General features: G+C 41.1%; 2 protein-coding genes across 2 annotated transcripts in view; one reads left to right on the top strand and one right to left on the bottom strand.

Annotated features, from left to right (window-relative positions):
* The first annotated feature begins 4,056 nt into the window (after nucleotides 1-4,056).
* cfap90 (cilia and flagella associated protein 90) lies at nucleotides 4,057-7,064 on the top strand. Its single transcript, XM_070921346.1, has 3 exons — nucleotides 4,057-4,173; nucleotides 4,668-4,784; nucleotides 6,885-7,064. Exons 1-3 carry the CDS (start codon nucleotides 4,057-4,059, stop codon nucleotides 7,062-7,064), a joined length of 414 nt encoding a protein of 137 aa, XP_070777447.1.
* Nucleotides 7,065-8,961: 1,897 nt separating this feature from the next.
* The window catches only part of adcy2b (adenylate cyclase 2b (brain)), a 42,988-nt gene continuing 34,352 nt past the window's right edge, over nucleotides 8,962-17,597 (bottom strand). Inside the window, exons 19-25 of the mRNA XM_070922342.1 lie at nucleotides 15,814-15,898; nucleotides 13,593-13,751; nucleotides 12,585-12,731; nucleotides 11,648-11,755; nucleotides 10,185-10,299; nucleotides 9,969-10,093; nucleotides 8,962-9,881 (exon numbers count right to left, since the gene is read on the bottom strand). Coding sequence (XP_070778443.1) covers nucleotides 9,729-9,881; nucleotides 9,969-10,093; nucleotides 10,185-10,299; nucleotides 11,648-11,755; nucleotides 12,585-12,731; nucleotides 13,593-13,751; nucleotides 15,814-15,898 — 892 coding nt within the window. The 3' untranslated portion in view covers nucleotides 8,962-9,728. The remainder of the gene's footprint in view (nucleotides 9,882-9,968; nucleotides 10,094-10,184; nucleotides 10,300-11,647; nucleotides 11,756-12,584; nucleotides 12,732-13,592; nucleotides 13,752-15,813; nucleotides 15,899-17,597) is intronic.

Here is a 17,597-nt window from a genome sequence, read left to right as displayed (position 1 = left end):
TAAAAAGGTTATTTCTTCTTTAAAAAGTTACATGCTCTCTCTTTAAGCAGCTGCACAGGCTTAGTGACCTGATGTGCTATGACTAGATTTTATCATTGTTATTCCCAGGCTCTTACAAGCTTTTAGAAGGCAAGCATGCAGCCTGTGCTCATTGATTACATACCCTACAATGTATCGTCTTTACTTGTGCCACTGCTATTATGCAGGAGCTGTCCCAATCGAAAGAGGGCTCCTATGGATTTGCACTAATGTTCAGCATAACGGACAGTGGTGCTGATTTAAATACAGTTTTAAGTTTAGGAAATTTGATTTCATAGACCTTTTCATTGCTTATCAAGACGTCTCAGATTCACTGACAAGCTGAAAAAAACTCTTTCTATATTGACATATAATATAATCTATTCTATTGCTTCTACTGTTTATGGTGCTTTGTTCAGAAAATGAATTTTCCCATGTAGGTGCTGATGTATTACTTGTCATGTCCAGCAGGGGGGAGGCTGATACTAGTGATCGACTGGCTTTCATCCACAGAGGGATATGAAGGCTGGGTGTGGAAGAATGAGATGAATATCTCCTCTCCTTCACTCTCCTCTTAGTTTTAAACAAAATGCTTATATCACATCACTGTTTCAAACAGAAAACAAGAAAGTAATCTAAACCAGTACTGACAGAGACACCAATATTTGACTTTGTATATTTGTATACTTTTTTCTATTTTATAGGCCTTGTGCAGCTACTTTGTTTGTTAAAGCCCCTGAAAACTATTCTTATATTCATGACAGAATAAGCGACGGTCACAAAGTTAGGAAAACAACATCCTTTATTAAGAGTTTTCCACTCAAAACCTCAGTTTAACTGCTTCTTCACAGCTGTGTGGGTGTGGTTTAATCAGGTTTGATTGACACTGGTGGCAACACAAGCGAAATACTGTCATCACGCTTTGATTCAAATGTTGTTAAACTCAGATTGGTGCGCAGTACAATACATAACATCACATTTTTCCAGCCCTGCCCACTTAAAATCAGAAAACAATCAGCAAAAAGACAAATACAGAAAACCAACATGTAAAATAAGCAAAACTGTTTCAAAGAAAGAAATGTTCATGTAGGAGGCCATTGCTCATAGTAAAAAGCTGATTGGGCCTTTAATAACATTGATGAAGTTCAAAGGTCAAATTGTTCTATTTAGTTTAGCAATTTCTTCATATTTTTTTTCCTCCAGGAACAAGGATACCTTCTGAAAGTTAATATTGGCTGCGTGCCTGGCTTCATACTGATGAGGACTACTTGTCAGTAAAATATTCAGTGCTTCTTTGAACGACATAATACGTGCAAAGAAGACAGCTCAACATTTCATTCCATATTAATAAAACATCATCTGAAGCAGTGGGGAAAAATATGCAGATGAGAACAAGGCTCAGTAACATTGGTACCCCCCTTTAATAACTCAGGACCATTGAATGGCTGACCCCCTGCCTTCAGGTGGTTTCACTCCCACAGTGACTCCTGCCAAATAGCAATATATCCCCTGAAATGTCAGCAGTAATTACTGCTGTGCTCTGAGACAACCTCTAAAATGAAAGAAAGCAGGCGGTGATCATGCGCCACGTCCCTCACTCTGTCCGTCTCTCTCTCTTCGTCCACATACCCCCACTGTCCGCTACGTCATTGTTGTAGGAAACCTCTTGAACTGCGCTGCTGAATCGCTGGCAGTTTAAAAAAAAAAATCAAAATCTGTTCTCCCATGCTCTCAGTGAGATTCAGGGCTTTGTATTGTGGTTCCTCGTGTGTGTGTGTTGTGGTCTGGGCCAACTCATGGTGCAGTGAGTGGTGTCCTCTTATTGGCCACCCCCTGCTGCTTTGTTGTAATTACGTGGAGGGAGAGAACAATAACAGCAGGTGGGACTGGCTGGCACACATACACACACACACAAATAAGGTGTATGTCACGGCTGTAATCTCCTGAATGGAAAAAGACAAGACTATGTGGACAATGCAAGTTTTCTCTCAGGCCACTGTCACTGTGCAAGACACACACACACACACACACACACACACACACACACACACACACACACTCTGTGAAGTCACAGATTAAAGTGTGTTTGTATCTGTGTGAGAGGGTTATATACATGTATTTGCATTTTCATTTTTTTGTCACATCATCTCATTCTATCAAAATACACACAATGCTATCCTCAGTTTAGTTTTTTCAAAAATATAATTTAACCCGAGAACATTAACCCCCCCCCCCCAGAAAACCAACACACACACAAGTTATACGTTATATTAACGTGCACTGCCCCTGTCCCCTCTGCGTTACATTAACGCACCCACCCCCTACTGGACACTTTATTTTATGTTCGTACATTATTTATCTATTTACCTTATATTTTTACATGCTTGTTGTCTGTCAGATTATATGTTATATGTTAAAAAAATGTAGCACCATCAGACCACGGCAAATTCCTTGTAATGTATGTTACTTGGCAATAAACAGTTTCTGATTCTGATTCTGATTCTGATTAAATCAATAGTTTGACATTTTAGGAAACTGAGGCTGATTGGCTTTCTTGCCAAGAGTTAGAAGAGTAGATTGTTACAACCCCGGCTCAGGGGGGAGCGACATGAAGGAGGGAACAAAGTTGTTTAATTAAGTATATAAAAGAGTAAACACAGTGAGAGACTCTGCTCCTGCAGAGCTGTGGAGTCAGCTGGATGTGGGGGGGGGGGGGGGGGGGGGGGGGGGGTCAGCCCATCAGCACCTCTACTATGTTGTTTGTTTAATTTGTATAAAAACATTGATATGTGGTTACGTGTGGGCTAATTCTTGGCCAGGCACAGCGACTTTGTGGTCATTATAGATTCGTCATACAGAAGTTGTTTTGTGGCAACTTCCCCAGTTTCTCCATTGGAGTCAATTTGAGGTCCACCATCTGTATATTTGCATACTGCTGAGGGTCTGTGATGTTATTTATACTTCATCTGAACCCCCAGCAATTGGACTTTCTTGTGACCTATAACTGAAGAACATATTCCACAGTGTGCTTGAGGCATAGTCTGCCCAGTGTTATAGATTGATTCTGTGTTACACAGCAGATGCAGTGAGAGATCTTCGCAGGACCTTGAAGTGTTATTAGCATAAAGGAAGATACTGGTGCAACTGTGCAAGGATGTGCTATCACTTTATTTTGATTGTCCGCTGTTGACTCTCTACAATCCCGTAGCAATAATGTAACAACTAACAGACAATTTGATGGCTATTTTCCTGTGACTATCAGCAATCTATAACTGTAATATAATATAAAACTATAACACTCAGCAGGGTAATGATATAGTAAGGCAACCTGTCTCTTAAACCAGTTTCATACACAAATTGGAATATAGGATTTATCTTACTGGCCTCCCCCAAGTTGCCAAGTGAAAGAAATGGGAGCTTTATCAATAATAGATGGTAAAAGCCAGGCAGTTGGGACAATTAACTTAATAATCCCCCCTGTGGCTTTCCTCCTTGTTATTTTCCTGTAGCAAAAATAGCTCTGTGCCTCCACAAAAAGGATGCATTGGTAACGATTTCCCACCACGTCATATATTTAAGTGTGGTCTTTCAGCTAAATCAATTGAAAGTTGATCATTTTAAATAATAAAAAAAGAGCAGATCCACAGAAATGTATTAAATAAATAAATAAAAGCAGCCAGGAGCAGGCTGTTGTTCCCTCAAAGCCTATAATTGGTAACAACTAGGCTACATCTCAAAGTGTCTCACTAAAATGTCTTGCTCCAGTCCTTGACATTCCTCACTATATTGCTCATAAGAACTTTGTTTAGAGGATGGACACTAGGTGACATGTAGCTATTTGAAACGCCACGTTTAGCTCTTTGAACCTCTGAAGTACAGGCAAACAAAGAGCCTGTGAAGGCAGCATATCAGACATCAGTTTGAGCTAATCGGTATCCTAGCAACCACAGACGCCAGCACTCTCTCCTTGTCAAGCCGGGGGTTCAGCTTTCTGCGGTTTTACTACCTTAACTGAGGGCATTTTTTTTAGCCAAGAAGATGGACGTAGCACTCGAGGCACAAACCAAGCCGCTTTCTACCTTGTCGTCATTTAGTTACATCCCACCACGACGAAAGGAGCCGAAGGAAATGTCATACTTCAACAAAGACTCAAAAGTAAGGTGCTGGAATTGGAACTATGTTGCAAGCTTTGCTAAACTAATCTCACTGCTAATGTAACTAGCTAGCTAGCTAGTTAACTGAACGTATTTAGATTCATAAAGATACTGTGACAATATCACAACAGAAAATATGTCCAAATGGGTCACACAGTCTCCACATACTGTAGCCAATATTTGGAGAGGTTCAGGGAATGCAGTTAAAGCTAATAGCTAAAGCTACCTGCCTAATTTATCAATGGCAGTCAGGTAATATTTATCAAATGTAACAGTTAGCTTAACGTTAGATACAAATGTGTCCCCAGAATATACAGCATGCTAGACACAACACAATTACACTTCACCTGTATTAGATAGTGATTTGCAGATGTTTTCCTTCAGAGTAAAGCAAATTGAACCTTTCCCAAAGTGGCAAAAAAAACCAAACATCCCTTCTGTTTCGACGACAGGCTTTGAATGATAAACACTTGTTCACCGCCTCTCCACTGGCAGGTCCCGGAAGTCTCCACGTACGACCAAGTGTTCCACCAGGCCGAGGGTTATGATATGAGACTGCACCGAGATGACAGAAAACATAGTAAAGGGAGAGGACTCGACATAAACGAAGAGGTAAAGACCACACCTCTGTGACTATTTAATCTCATTTGAACTGCTCTAGCTTGCCGATGAACTCAAACATGAGTTAAATTAATCTGACAAGTGTATTAACCTAGCCTCAGCAAGATATTGGACTTGTCCCAACTTACTGGGAATTGTTCTAAATGGCCTCTAAAATTCTGCTTTTTTTTGTATGTTGAGAAATCATGGATCAGGCATTATTTGAGTGTAGAGAATATAGATCCTTTGGTAATCCAAACTCTGTACTGGATTTAATTTTGTGTGACACACATACGTTGATTCAAATCATCACATTTTGAGTTGGCCCACCACTGAATCAGTGGTACTACGCTGTCAGGGATGACTTTCATGTTATGTTCCCCACTGGAGGGGACATGTTGAAAATGACTGCATTACTTTCATGTACTGTCAGATATTAGGTTACATTATTAGTCTTACATTCTTCATTCTTCAGCCTCCTCATTCATCAAAAGGCTGCTTTACACATGTAGTAGCACAAGTAAACCTTGCACAGTGGTTTTACAGTGATATGTAAACTAATGTAATGAATGTAATGAACGACTGCATTACAGTCCATTATTTCTTTCCCAGTAATGACGTCAATGGCCATCATTGCCATATAGCACTGACCACCTACACACTTGGCACACAGACCACAGACCAGTCCATTATAAGCATTACAATTCTACTCAGCTAACCATGGTGTTTCCTGAACACCAGCTGCCGAAGTCTGTTTACGTTTTTTTCATGCCATGTGGTGGCTGACATATATTTCTAAGTTTCATGGCATTTGTTCGTGGCTCCTTTTTGAAGCCATTTCGTCTCCACAGAGTATTATTATTCATGTCAAGAAAACTAGCTCACAGTGAGTTTCTAGGTCACTGAAAGCAGAGAGGGTGGTGAACAAAGCAGCCACACACACTGCTGAGCTTGTAATTACAGTGAGTTGAGTGGTTGGCTGTCAGCTCCGGCTGAATTAGGACGTTTCTGTTCCAGAATTCACATTTGAATATGAATTAAAAACTGTTTCTTGTATAAACTATTCAGAGGAGAATGGCAGCGTGTTACTTTTTTTTGGTTCCAGTTTCCACCAAGGCTTATGCAAATATAAAACCCACTGGTGAATCTGCCACAGCCAGAAGCAGGTACTGTCTGTTCTGCAGATAGTTGGCCTGACCTCCCGCCTCACACTGAGACACACTGCTGCCCTGGGTAACACTGAGCAACTCACTTCTCCTAATATAACATTATGGTGTCGCTAATAGTTTCATCTGTTGGGACTATTCTCACTCCTGCCAATATTGTACCCTATTACACGTAGTGGCAATGAAGAGGCCAAATGAAAGGCAGAGGCGGAGTAACAATCATCTTTTCGTCTCAGCTCTGGCAGAGTACAAGTACTTTTGCCTCGACTGTAATGATTATGGCTTTTAAAATCATGTTTTGCTACGGTGTCACACCCCTGCCTGTCAACGCTGAAATGCTCAGCATTCACTGGACACATTTGGGGCTAAAAATGTCTCAGTGAATCAGTACGGCAGCACTTGTAAACAGCTACCTCGTGCATTCAATATAGGCGATAACAACCCAACACACACATGTGACATGGCCATATCAAATGATATACAAAACTGTCTGAGCACGACTGAAAACTCATTTTCAAATGCCCACAGACTACAGCTGAAAGTATCGTTTCTATATTGAAAAATGTTCAAATCGCAAAAAAACACAATGCTAGTGACATTATTTATACCTTCACAAGAGTAAGAGAGCTGATATGAAAACTGGCAACAGATTTACTAAGCTACTTACTAAAAGGTCATCATGTGTGCCACAGATCCACCGCAGCCTCTGTATTTTCTGTGCTGTGAAAATACTATTGAACAATTCCATGAAGCCAGCCCATCAGTCAGTGAGGGGGTACTTGAGCTCATCTGATAGGGCTGTGGGGGATCTGCCATACAAAAAAACGTACAAAAGAAACACTTCATGCTGCGTTGACCACCAATAGGTTTTGAATTTATATACCACAGTCACAATATTGATCACAAGAAATGAAAATGTCTGCCTTGTCGTCCTGCACAACCCCAGGAAGTGACCAGAGCCGTTCCTGTGCGCTCCTCTTCAGAATACGGCCGCCGTCCTGTCCCCGTCCTCTACCAGACAGGCCGGCAGTACACACGTGTGGCTCACATAAAAGCGGAATTCTTCATGAAAAACGGGATCATCTGGAATGTGGCAGAAGGATACGGCTCAGTGGCCCCTGTTTGAAAAGCCTGAAGTATCACAGCATGAGATGAAAGTATTTACTAATAAACCAGTGTTGCAGTGCGTAAATTTCAGTTTACTTGATAGGTCATTTAATCATTTCATTGTGATATATATTATAAACTGGTAATTAGCAAGCAATAGTCATTTTAAGTGAAATATTATCTGTCAAAAGACAGGAAATATGAAGATAGCGACATTTTCCTGGAAACTCAAGCTCCATTTTCTACTTTTGAGTCTGAAATCACTGTATCGGTATGAGCGGGTACAGGTGGTGCAGACAGTCTTTAAATCAAACAATGTCTTCCAGCTATTGCAGCTCAGAAATCAAAGATCAGAGTCTTGGTGTTCAGATTCATGCCTTCAGTATAATGACGATGATGTTTTTATTGTGAGACTGAATGTCCTGGATGACGGGCACAATGTGAATTCTGAAGCTGACAGGATTTCTCTACTGAGCGTGCCACCTACTGCTGAAAGAGGGACCCAGATGAATCTACATAAACTGTAAACATATTTACCACTATACATTACCTGTATTTGATCTCTCCTGTTTTCTCTCATGCAGTTAATTTTTAGTTACCTTGCCTTGTGTAAACACAGTTCTTTTAGTGCGTCACTAACCTCCTTGATTTGCAAGTTCTTGCATTCTTTCTGTGTATAAATTCCCAACCCACGCAACTGAGACCACCCTCCTACATAATAGGATTTTTTTGAGCACCGACATCTCTCATTTGCTGCTGTCTTTGTACTCTGGCAGAAATAGACCCTTTATTCTTAGAAATGATAACGGCATTTGAATCTGTTTGGTGTTAGAACTGCAGTGTTTATTTAAGAAGATTAGGAGCTAATGCACAAGGTGGTGTGTAAAAAAGCAGAAAGAGAGAAATAGCTGACTGAAATGAAAATACAAATGAGTATTTGGCCAAACGAGTCTTTGTAAAACAATGTTTTCACACCTCAATCAGCAGATTTGTCCTCAGAGATGTCTGCTTAGTCCTGCAGTAAATGTTGCTTAATGCATCTTATTATTACTTCATGTATTTGCTTTGCAAATCATTTCTGAATGTCCATATTTTATCTATATACTTTACAAGAAAAAATATATCTGATATACTACTATATAAAGTTTTGTTAAGTATTCATACAAAAAACCCCAAAGTATTACTAAGTATTAGTAACAGTGATGATTGATATTTGTATACCAGAGGGTGTGTTTTAAATGTGACAGGTAAATGGTAAATGTCTGCTTTCTGGTGGAGAGTTAGATGAGAAGATAAATACAGCTCTCATATGTGTCCATTAAATACAAACGCTGTCAGCCAGCAGTCGAATAGCTTAGCTTAGCACAAAGACTGGAAAACATGGGGAACAGTTCACATGACTCTGTCCGAATACAACAAAATCCACTCCCCAGCACCTCTGAAGATAATTATTTAACATGTTATATCTCGTTAGTTTAATCTGCACAGGAATCAAAAGGGAAAAAAACGATAATATGCCCTTTTAGGCTAGCTATTTCCCCATTTCCAGTCTTTGGGCTAAACTAAGATAACGGGCTGATGGCTGTAGCCTGAAATTTAACAGACAGACATGAGAGAGGTATCAGCCTTCTCATCTTAACTCTCCACCAGTTCGTATATTGTCAAATGTCGAACTATTGCTATCGCTACTGTAAAAATAGAGACAAGTATTACTTATGCATTCTGGCATGTTTTATGACAACAATGAATACATCTGCCAAATGAAAACCTGCATTGTCTCTAATCATTCAAACTAATGATCTTTGAAGCTTTTGCCTCTATTGTGAGGACATCCTGTGAATGTTTATACTGTGATTAGTCCATCATGGTGCACTCGTGTTTAAAGCGCTAAAACAAACACGCGAAGACAGAGGACCTCAATTTATATACAAATGTTTAATGAATAACAAAAGGATGGCAGTGAACATTTACACACATCGCGGTTGGTTTGGTTCCAGATGGATTATAAAAAAGAAACCTCTACTTTCCTCTTGAATCCTGTGCCTGTGAGTCCTCCTACTGTTCAGTGGGACACAGATGCAGCTCTAAAGCTATAAATACAATTCACAGGTTTTGGCAAACTACCCATCACACTGGTGATTTGTTGGCATCAACTGCTCTATATGACAATAAACTATTGTAACATCCATTTGGAATAAAATGGAACAAACCGACTCCCAGTTGCAACCAGGCAGATATAAAACGCAGCTCGGCAGGCAGCTCAGTTTGCTCAAGTATAAGGCTGTGAAGCACTGCAACACCGGTATGGGTAATTAGCTCCACACCACTACTATTGTACAGACGGGTGACTGCTGTCCTCGAGAGCATCACTCATCTAGCAAACCTCTCTTTAGTCAGGCACTCCTTTAGACAGTGAAGAGACTCCTTGGGGCAAAGTCCTTGTTACACTTGAGAGGTGAAAACCATCCGGAATGCAGTGTTGAAGTACTGTGGCGGTGCACCTCGGATTGCTCTACATTGTGTTGCTAAGGACAAAACTGGTTCTCAATAATTGTCTATCCATTGTACTGTCGGCTTCTGGTAATGGGTTTTAGTTACAGAGCATGACATATCACTTATACGGCCACTTTGTGTGTGTGTGATTGTGTTCTCGAGTCTTGTTTGTTCGGTTTGCGTGGCACGCTCAAGGCATCACAGTCCCTTGTGACAGAGATCGGGTCATCTCTGTGTGGACAAAGTAGGTCTTCAGCTCTCCTTTGCCCTTCACGTTGATGATGCCTCGACACGAACACATGTACCCTAGTGTTGACAAGATGAGACTTGTCTCCTCTGTTACCTGTTCAGAGAGAAAGAAACATGACTAGAATAAGAAGTATACCAGCACACTGGAAGACATGTACCTGTACTGTATAAGACGTCCCACCTGTATTTTTCCTAGTACCCCAGTCGTCTCCATCCTACTGGCCACATTCACACTGTTCCCCCAGATGTCATACTGAGGTTTCTGGGCCCCAATAACCCCTGCAATTACTGGCCCATGGTTTATCCCTAGCAAGAAACACCAAATCACAAATGATATTATTTAGAATAATCACATATCATCCACAATCACATTTATGCTGTGAAGAAACGTTCTCACCAATTCTGAGTCTGAAGTCGTTGAAGGAGTGTTTGTTGATGACGTCTAGCTTCCCCACAAGAGCAAAGGCAAACTCCACCATGGTGCCAATGTGCATGTACTGTCTGTCATGTTCCTGAGGGAAGTGCAGAGGGGGAGGAAATAAGTTAAAGGTGCTATCTGAACCATGTTTAGACCTCAATATGTCAATGCCAAATGAACAGTAATAACTTGGGATGACAGTAAATACATACGACCATGATGAATCTCAATCTCATGCGGTGGAATTATTATTCTTGCTTGTGTCTTTCAAATTTGCATTCTGTTGCATCTTCAATCAAGTTTACTTTGATTGGATTTATCATGTTGAAGCAGTGCATGGAGCACTAGAGAGAGCAACACTTAGCATTTAAAGACTTTGGAGGGTGGTCTATTTTAAAAAAAAAATCATCTTTCTAAATCCAAAAACATAAGATTTATAAGGAATGGATTAATTACTGTGTTTATCGTAAGCTGTACCACAAACATTTGCATGTCCACCAAACTAGCTTACTACATACAGTGTTAAGGAGCACATCCTTAGCTGCAGTAACTATATTACTTTGTGGGGTCAGAGGTTATGCTAGTAAAAGCCCCAATCAGGAATGACACATTCACTGTGTGAATTGGATTTGGGCAAATTTACACTTGAGCAACAGTCAAACTTGTTTCCTGTTTCCTGTCTTGTTTTACTGTTTTAAAATATGAAAATTAAAGAAAGAATCTAACCTCTCTGTGTTGCTTTTCCAAGTATGTTTTCTTTTACCAGAGTTAGCATTAATTAGCTAGCTAACTACAGACAGTTGTCATTTCAGCCAACAAAACGGATAGATCGAGAAGCCTGCTGCTGTGCAAAATCAAACGCTCATTGCTACAAAAATGACTTACATGTGCCGTGCTAGAATGGAAAGCTTGACAGGCGTAGCAACAGTAACTAAGGGGGGTGGGGTTCAGCCAACGGTCAATTAAGCAGATTTCCTACCAATCAAGGGGATTTCTTTTTAAAAACAATGTGCTGCCACATTTCTGAGTGATGATCTCATTTGCTTCCAGTGACAACACCGATGCATTCAAATGAGTGTAGTAATAAATCACTGATGCTTGAATGTGTCGCACATACGCAACCCACACAAAGCCTCCAAATGTATTTGGACAGCAGTAAATACTTTGATGTTTAAGCTTCATCCTGTTCTGCGACCATAAATGAAAGATGACGAGTTTATTAAATATGAGCGCAGGCTGCCAAAACTGTTTGGCACTCTGAAACGGTGGTGACGGTGTGCAAAAAGGCTCCTGTTCTTTGCCTGCTCCTCTATTATCCAATATGAGCTGTAATGAAAGCTGGACAGCAGGAGCTTTAACCTCATAGTCGGTGTGTCACTTTGTGAAGCATTAAACGCTGTGTAGCTGTAGCTGAGAATGAGTGCATGTGTGTAAAAGCGTGCCTGTGCGCACTCTGGTCCTGGTGTCACATTGAGTCCAGTTGCAGCCATGTAGGTGCTACCAATGGTCTTTATCTTCTCCACTCCGCTGAACTTAGGTTTGGACAGCAGCTGAGGACACATGAAGAATACGGTACATAACATAACATACACAGGAGGAGGACAAAACACCAGCTCACTGCCAGTCTTTTCAGACGGGAAACCTTCATCTGTGCCTAGTTTCAATAAGAGGTGTGCGGATCCTCATGAAAAGGGTGCTGTGGACCATAAGATGTTTTGACCAATGGAAATAGAGCCTGTTTCCTAAACAGTTATCAGGACATAAACAGGAGGGCTTGGTACTGGGTGTATCAGGTAACGCAAAAAGTTACGACTAGGCTCATTTAGCCAACTTTAGCTATCAACAATAACAGTTGGCATCAAAGACTAGGATTGCCGCTGTGATATATGATACCACAGTCAACTGAACACTAGGCCTACTCACAGAGAACAAGCTGGCGTACTCAGCCAAACTAACCTTAACTCAAGTAAACTTACTAACTGAACTCATTTGAAAATGAGTAGTTATGTTATTTAGTCATAGATTTTTCTTTCAATATTTTCTAGGAGATATATTGTAACATGTGGCTATCGCCTCTAGAGAAAATACAGGTGCACTGGCAGGGATACAGTAGTGCATGGAAGCCGTTTCCATGGTTACCACGCATTGAGCGCCTGGCGTTGTCTGCCTGTCTATTCACATGCGGTGAGACCCCACGGAACCAAGCAGGTACGCAGGTGGTGTCGTGTACCGTCCGAAAAGACCTTTATTGGTACATTATCCTGCTTCTACTACTACTTTAGAGCATAAGCACCCAGTGTGGCTGCCTCTCAAAAAAGTAGGACATTTATTTTTCCACATTGTCGTTCAGTTGGGATTATCAGTGTGAGAGTAGTTTACCTCATCAAAGTCTGCTATGATCTCGTTGAGAAGACGGAGGCACTCCAGTCCTTCCTTATTGACATCAGACTCGGTATAAAACTCTTTGAAGTCTGGGATGGAGGCGAACATCACACACACCGACTCGTATGACTGATGGTAAAGGTCCTGATAACGAGCAAGAAGAAGATAACAGCTGGATGTATTGATCGAACACTGGTGAAGGGACGTTTAAGACGAATGGTGGTTTCAATGAGTCTCAACCACAGAGAGAAGATCTATGAGGTGAATACCAAACACTGAACAACGCCACCGACTCTTTAAATAAATAAAATGAAACTTCAGTCATCTCTGTGGGGACACTGGGTCACCGCAGCAGCAAAATAGTAACAGCATTCATCATAGGAAAGGCAGAATAGGACGGATGCACGAGTGGAGTAAATGAGGGTACCGAGTGCAACCAAAAATGGACAGCACTGGAACAAATTACAGAGAAATATAGGAATGGAAAGTATGGCGGGCAAGTAGGCTACACCAATTACAGCATGTATGCAGGGACAGCAGTAGAGCATGAAGAGTGTAACAAAGAAAATGAAAAGAAAAAATGTGTTTATTAAATTATAATGGAAAAGAAACTGATGCACACAACATGTAACAGTTGAAAAAAACAAAAGAAAATGCTGATGAAGGATATGAATTAACAGCACATGCAGAGTATGTTGATTCAATCACATATATTTATAATACTTATTTGTTATCTTGCAGACAGCTAAATGAGAATGCCACTGTTATGTCAGTAAGATAAATATGAAGCTACCGCCAGCAGCCATTTAGTTTAGCACAAAGACAGGAAACGGGGAAACAGCTAGCCTGACAACAAAATCTTCCTACAATCTGTGTTACTTGGGGTTGTGTGCCAGACTGTTTACTAGCCGGGCACAGTAAGTTTCTGTCGTCTCTGCAGGTTGCCTGGCAACCTCAGGATGACAAGAGTGCTCCTGGTCAACAAAATCTACTGTGGAAATTCACCTCGTTTTTCCAGTTGCGTCCCAGGAAGTGTTCGGCGACATGTGCAGGTAAGACGTTCTCCAGCAGAACGCGGTTGAGGTTCTCCATGGTTTCGATCTCCTCACACTCCCTCTTGAACTTGTCCCTCCACAGGAAGTCCAACCTACAGTAATATTCATTCTGTTACAGGAGGACACAGAGTAAAGAGACACCTGTGTCATTCACACCCAACACTGCTCCAAAGCTACAGGGCACAGAAGAAACCTACACCAAAATCAAGGAAAGAAACTGACAGTTTTAGTTCATTCTGATATTTGATTTGGCCTGGAGGTTGATCAGAGAAGCCACAAATGTATCTGAATCAGCCTCCCATACACTCGTCCTTCCGCTACAGGAATTTGTCCAGGATATGAGTGTGTTTCTTAGAAATAGGCTGCCTGCATTCTGCTCTAATCATTGCCACTAAATGGAAACTGTGCAGGATTTCTGAGAAAACATAACCGAGTGAAACTAAAGGGCTTGCTTGGTATTCATAGAAAATTAATGTCCCAATAAGACGACAATGAACCAGTGCACGAAGCTCCGCTCTCATTGCTCAAGGAAATAGTAAGCAGGCGGGAGTGTTTTGCATAAAAGATAGCCACCGCTTCTTTTTTTAATGTTTTGGTTATTTATGCTTGAGGGAGTTTTCTATCTATAGGGGTCAAAACATCCCAGGAGAGTGGGTTTGTGCATCAGACGGGTCCCGTGAACACACCATCATTATGCTCGTATGTATCTGAAAGCTCCAGGCTACCTGTGGGCTGGCCCCTACAGTGTGTGTGGGAGCGTTTTCAGTCTCCTGTGAGATGTATTTCATGTTAGCAGTCTGGATGATGCATGTGTGCACTGAATACTTTCCCCCTTGAGATTGAAGTGTAGTGCCAATTTAGCTCCAACAGTGTAGGCCCATACTGCTGTGCTAAGATCTTGTGCTATAGTGTTGATAGCCTGAGGCTGAAGTCGAAATACAGACTAGCTTTCAGCCCTCTAAGGATAGTTAGTCTGAACCATTTGTGTACATTTGTGTATGTGCAGTTTGAGCACTTGCTTCTCTTGTGGAGAGAGGAACACCAGCACCTCCACTCTAGAAAGTAGGCCAGAAGAAACAACGTTCATTCCAGATGCCATTGAGAAACCAGCTAACAAGCCTGTAAATGAGCTTTGCTCCATCGCGCATCTGTTCTTGAGGGATGAATTACAGATGCCTTCGTTCTCATAACCTGCTTTCTCCTCCCTCTGACTAAATGGCTAGAAATGGGCTCATTAGGGTTGACGATGAACATTTTTGCAAGGCAAATTTGTTGATAGAAGGCTAAAAACTTGTAAAATGTATGCTCCGAGGCCTTGTGCCCTCATATCTGGTACCGATTTACGCACTTCTGTGTCAAGGGCCTCGATTGATGCCACTTTTACCACCTTTTGACCTGTTTCCATAATTATTTTGATGATAATTGATGAAGCATTTTACTGCACTAATTTATACCCAAACAGCATCCGGACAGACAAACCCAATTACCCCTGAAAGACCTTGATAAGAGCGCAGCCCGGAATAAGATATGACAGTAACAAAGAGCACAGCAAAGTTGTGTTTCCAAAACAAATGCCCCCCTCCCTTCTGGTGACAGTGACCCAGAATGAGAACAACACATGGAGCTGTTTGGACCAACTGTGGCTCTCAGGGGAGCCCCAGTTTTGGGTACAGAGGCTCTGGGGGGAGTCTTTCTGTCCAGAACATCTGCTTTGGGGTCAGAGCTGATGGATGGTTCTCTAAAAAAGATAAAACACGCACACCAAATCTGTGTCAGCTGAGTTTAGCTCTCACATGAAGGGAAGATGGTGGACACAGAGGAGATGGAGGCAGCGGGCCCGCCTGGCTACTGCAACGCTTCAAAAATGTCCATCTGAGCACGAATTTTGATTTTTGAGCATATTTAGCCAAATCCTTGAACACAGGTACACTTGCCTCCAAGTTTCGTTTTGGAAAAGAGTGAAGATCATTTCAAACCCACTGGTATCTAAAAAACTCTCCTTTTCAGTGAAACAAGATTCTGTGACAACACTGAATGGCCTACTGGGATGCATATAACTGTAGTGAATGACCCTGGTAAAGTTATAACTTATATTTGAAAATATAGGCTACAACGATCACACTTTTACATAGTGATATGGCGTAGTGGTGGCCGGTGAGAAGACCACTGACCTGCCTGGCTAATACCAGTAGGGTGATGAAGAAGATGAAGAGAGACACAGAGCCCATCGTCTTTAGATCCTTCAGCACTCCTGGTCTGGACAGAGAGACAGAAAGAATACATATATGACAATGTTGATCGTCTGGTGATATTGTATAATCAACAAAAACAAAACCAACAATGAATTGATTCTACTAATAAGCATAGTCTGTGTGGCCAAAGTCTGATACAACACATTTTCTCAGTTTTGTCATTAAACTATTAAAAACACATAAATGAGCCACACTGGGCGACATGGTGCTACATTATCATGATGGTGGTGATGGTGCTGTAGTTTATTCTGAGTCAGTCTGCCATAAATACTCACTAGTGCATCAAATGTAAATGAAATGAAACCATATGTATTTGTGACCTCTTTTAAAAAGATTTACATCTTCGATGGGAATAACTGTATGGAACCCCAAAGTCTTCAATATTAAAAAAGATAAAAAAAAAAAAATACACATTACATACATGACAATCCTATGATTAAATATATAAATGAACCAACAATTTGTGAAATAATTGAAGACATTATTATTATTATTCATTACTCTGGAATATCATTTCATAATTAATTTTCACTATAACTGCATTTTATCTCTTTTTTATTTCAGTTCCTCTAGCTAACAGGAGTTCACTGGATAAATCGGGTAGCAGTTGTTTAGCTTGCTCTGTGATTGGCTGAAAGGTGAGGGGGCGGTGACCACACCACGGTCATGAAAAGTGACATTATGGAATGAAATGAGTCATGATGAAATGTGACATGAAATAAAAAGTGGTATGACATAAAAGAGAAAAGCACCATTATGAAATAAAAACAAACTCCTATAAAATGGTTAATATGAAAATAAGGATGTTAAGTACAGTAAGTGTAGTATATATTTTTTTAAAAGTTGTACCCTTTTACTATTACCTAAGTACTCGTTACATTACTGCCAATTATGTCATTTTCCAGCCTGCAGAAGGTTAATGGTTTTCAACAGAAACAAGAGATGTACATTTTGCCATCATATCAAAATCATAATGGGTTAGGGTTTTAAAACTCCTGTAGTCTGAGCCCGGCTTAAGGGAGGCTGTGGCTCCACCGACCTCCTCCTCAGACACTGGTGTATTTCATTTGCTCCTTTGGTCCTCTGACAGGGATCATAGAGAAACTCCTTTCTCCTCCCCTCAGAGGGGTCATTCGCATGAGTACAGTTTCTGATAAAACTGCCTCATTATCCTGTTGATGTCCTTGGTTTTGTAGTGCCTGAGCTGATTGTTGTCCAGCAATGACGGTACCGTATTTGCCTCCATTCTGCCTCTTGCCAACCTCACTAAGAGTCGGCCAGGTTTCTGTCCTGATTCGTAGAGCCTATGTTTAGCAAAGAAGACGGTTGACTCTGCCTTTCTTATCAACAACTGACTTAAGGCTGAGTGGGCTGCCTCCAGTTTTTTAGACAGGGTTCTGGAAGGTGTGCTTTTAAATTGTACGTCCAGCTGCTGTATTGTATTCTCCAGGTCGAGTTGCTCTTTAACAGCAGCCTTTTTCTGAGCTGTGGTGTATGATATAATACTCCCCCTGAGAAACGCTGTTTGTTTCCATAGCAAAGATGGGCTGACGCCTGGAGTCTTATTAGCAGCCATAAAAACATTCCATTGTTCAGTAATACAGTCAATGAATGGAGGACTACTCAGTAGAGTGGGGCTCATCCTCCAGTGGCGAGAGGAGGGCGGATGCTTAAGCTTACATGTATGCCAATCGATCACTCCC

Source organism: Enoplosus armatus, chromosome 16 (assembly GCF_043641665.1).
Source record: "Enoplosus armatus isolate fEnoArm2 chromosome 16, fEnoArm2.hap1, whole genome shotgun sequence".
NCBI lineage: Eukaryota > Metazoa > Chordata > Actinopteri > Centrarchiformes > Enoplosidae > Enoplosus > Enoplosus armatus.
This window is presented reverse-complemented; position numbering and strand designations above follow the sequence as displayed.

Coding starts and splice junctions, on each gene's coding strand:
- cfap90 (XM_070921346.1), top strand. CDS start 4,057: ATGGACGTAGCACTCGAGGCACAAACCAAGCCGCTTTCTACCTTGTCG. Junction 4,174..4,667: donor ACTTCAACAAAGACTCAAAA/GTAAGGTGCTGG, acceptor CTCCACTGGCAG/GTCCCGGAAGTCTCCACGTA. Junction 4,785..6,884: donor GACTCGACATAAACGAAGAG/GTAAAGACCACA, acceptor GCACAACCCCAG/GAAGTGACCAGAGCCGTTCC.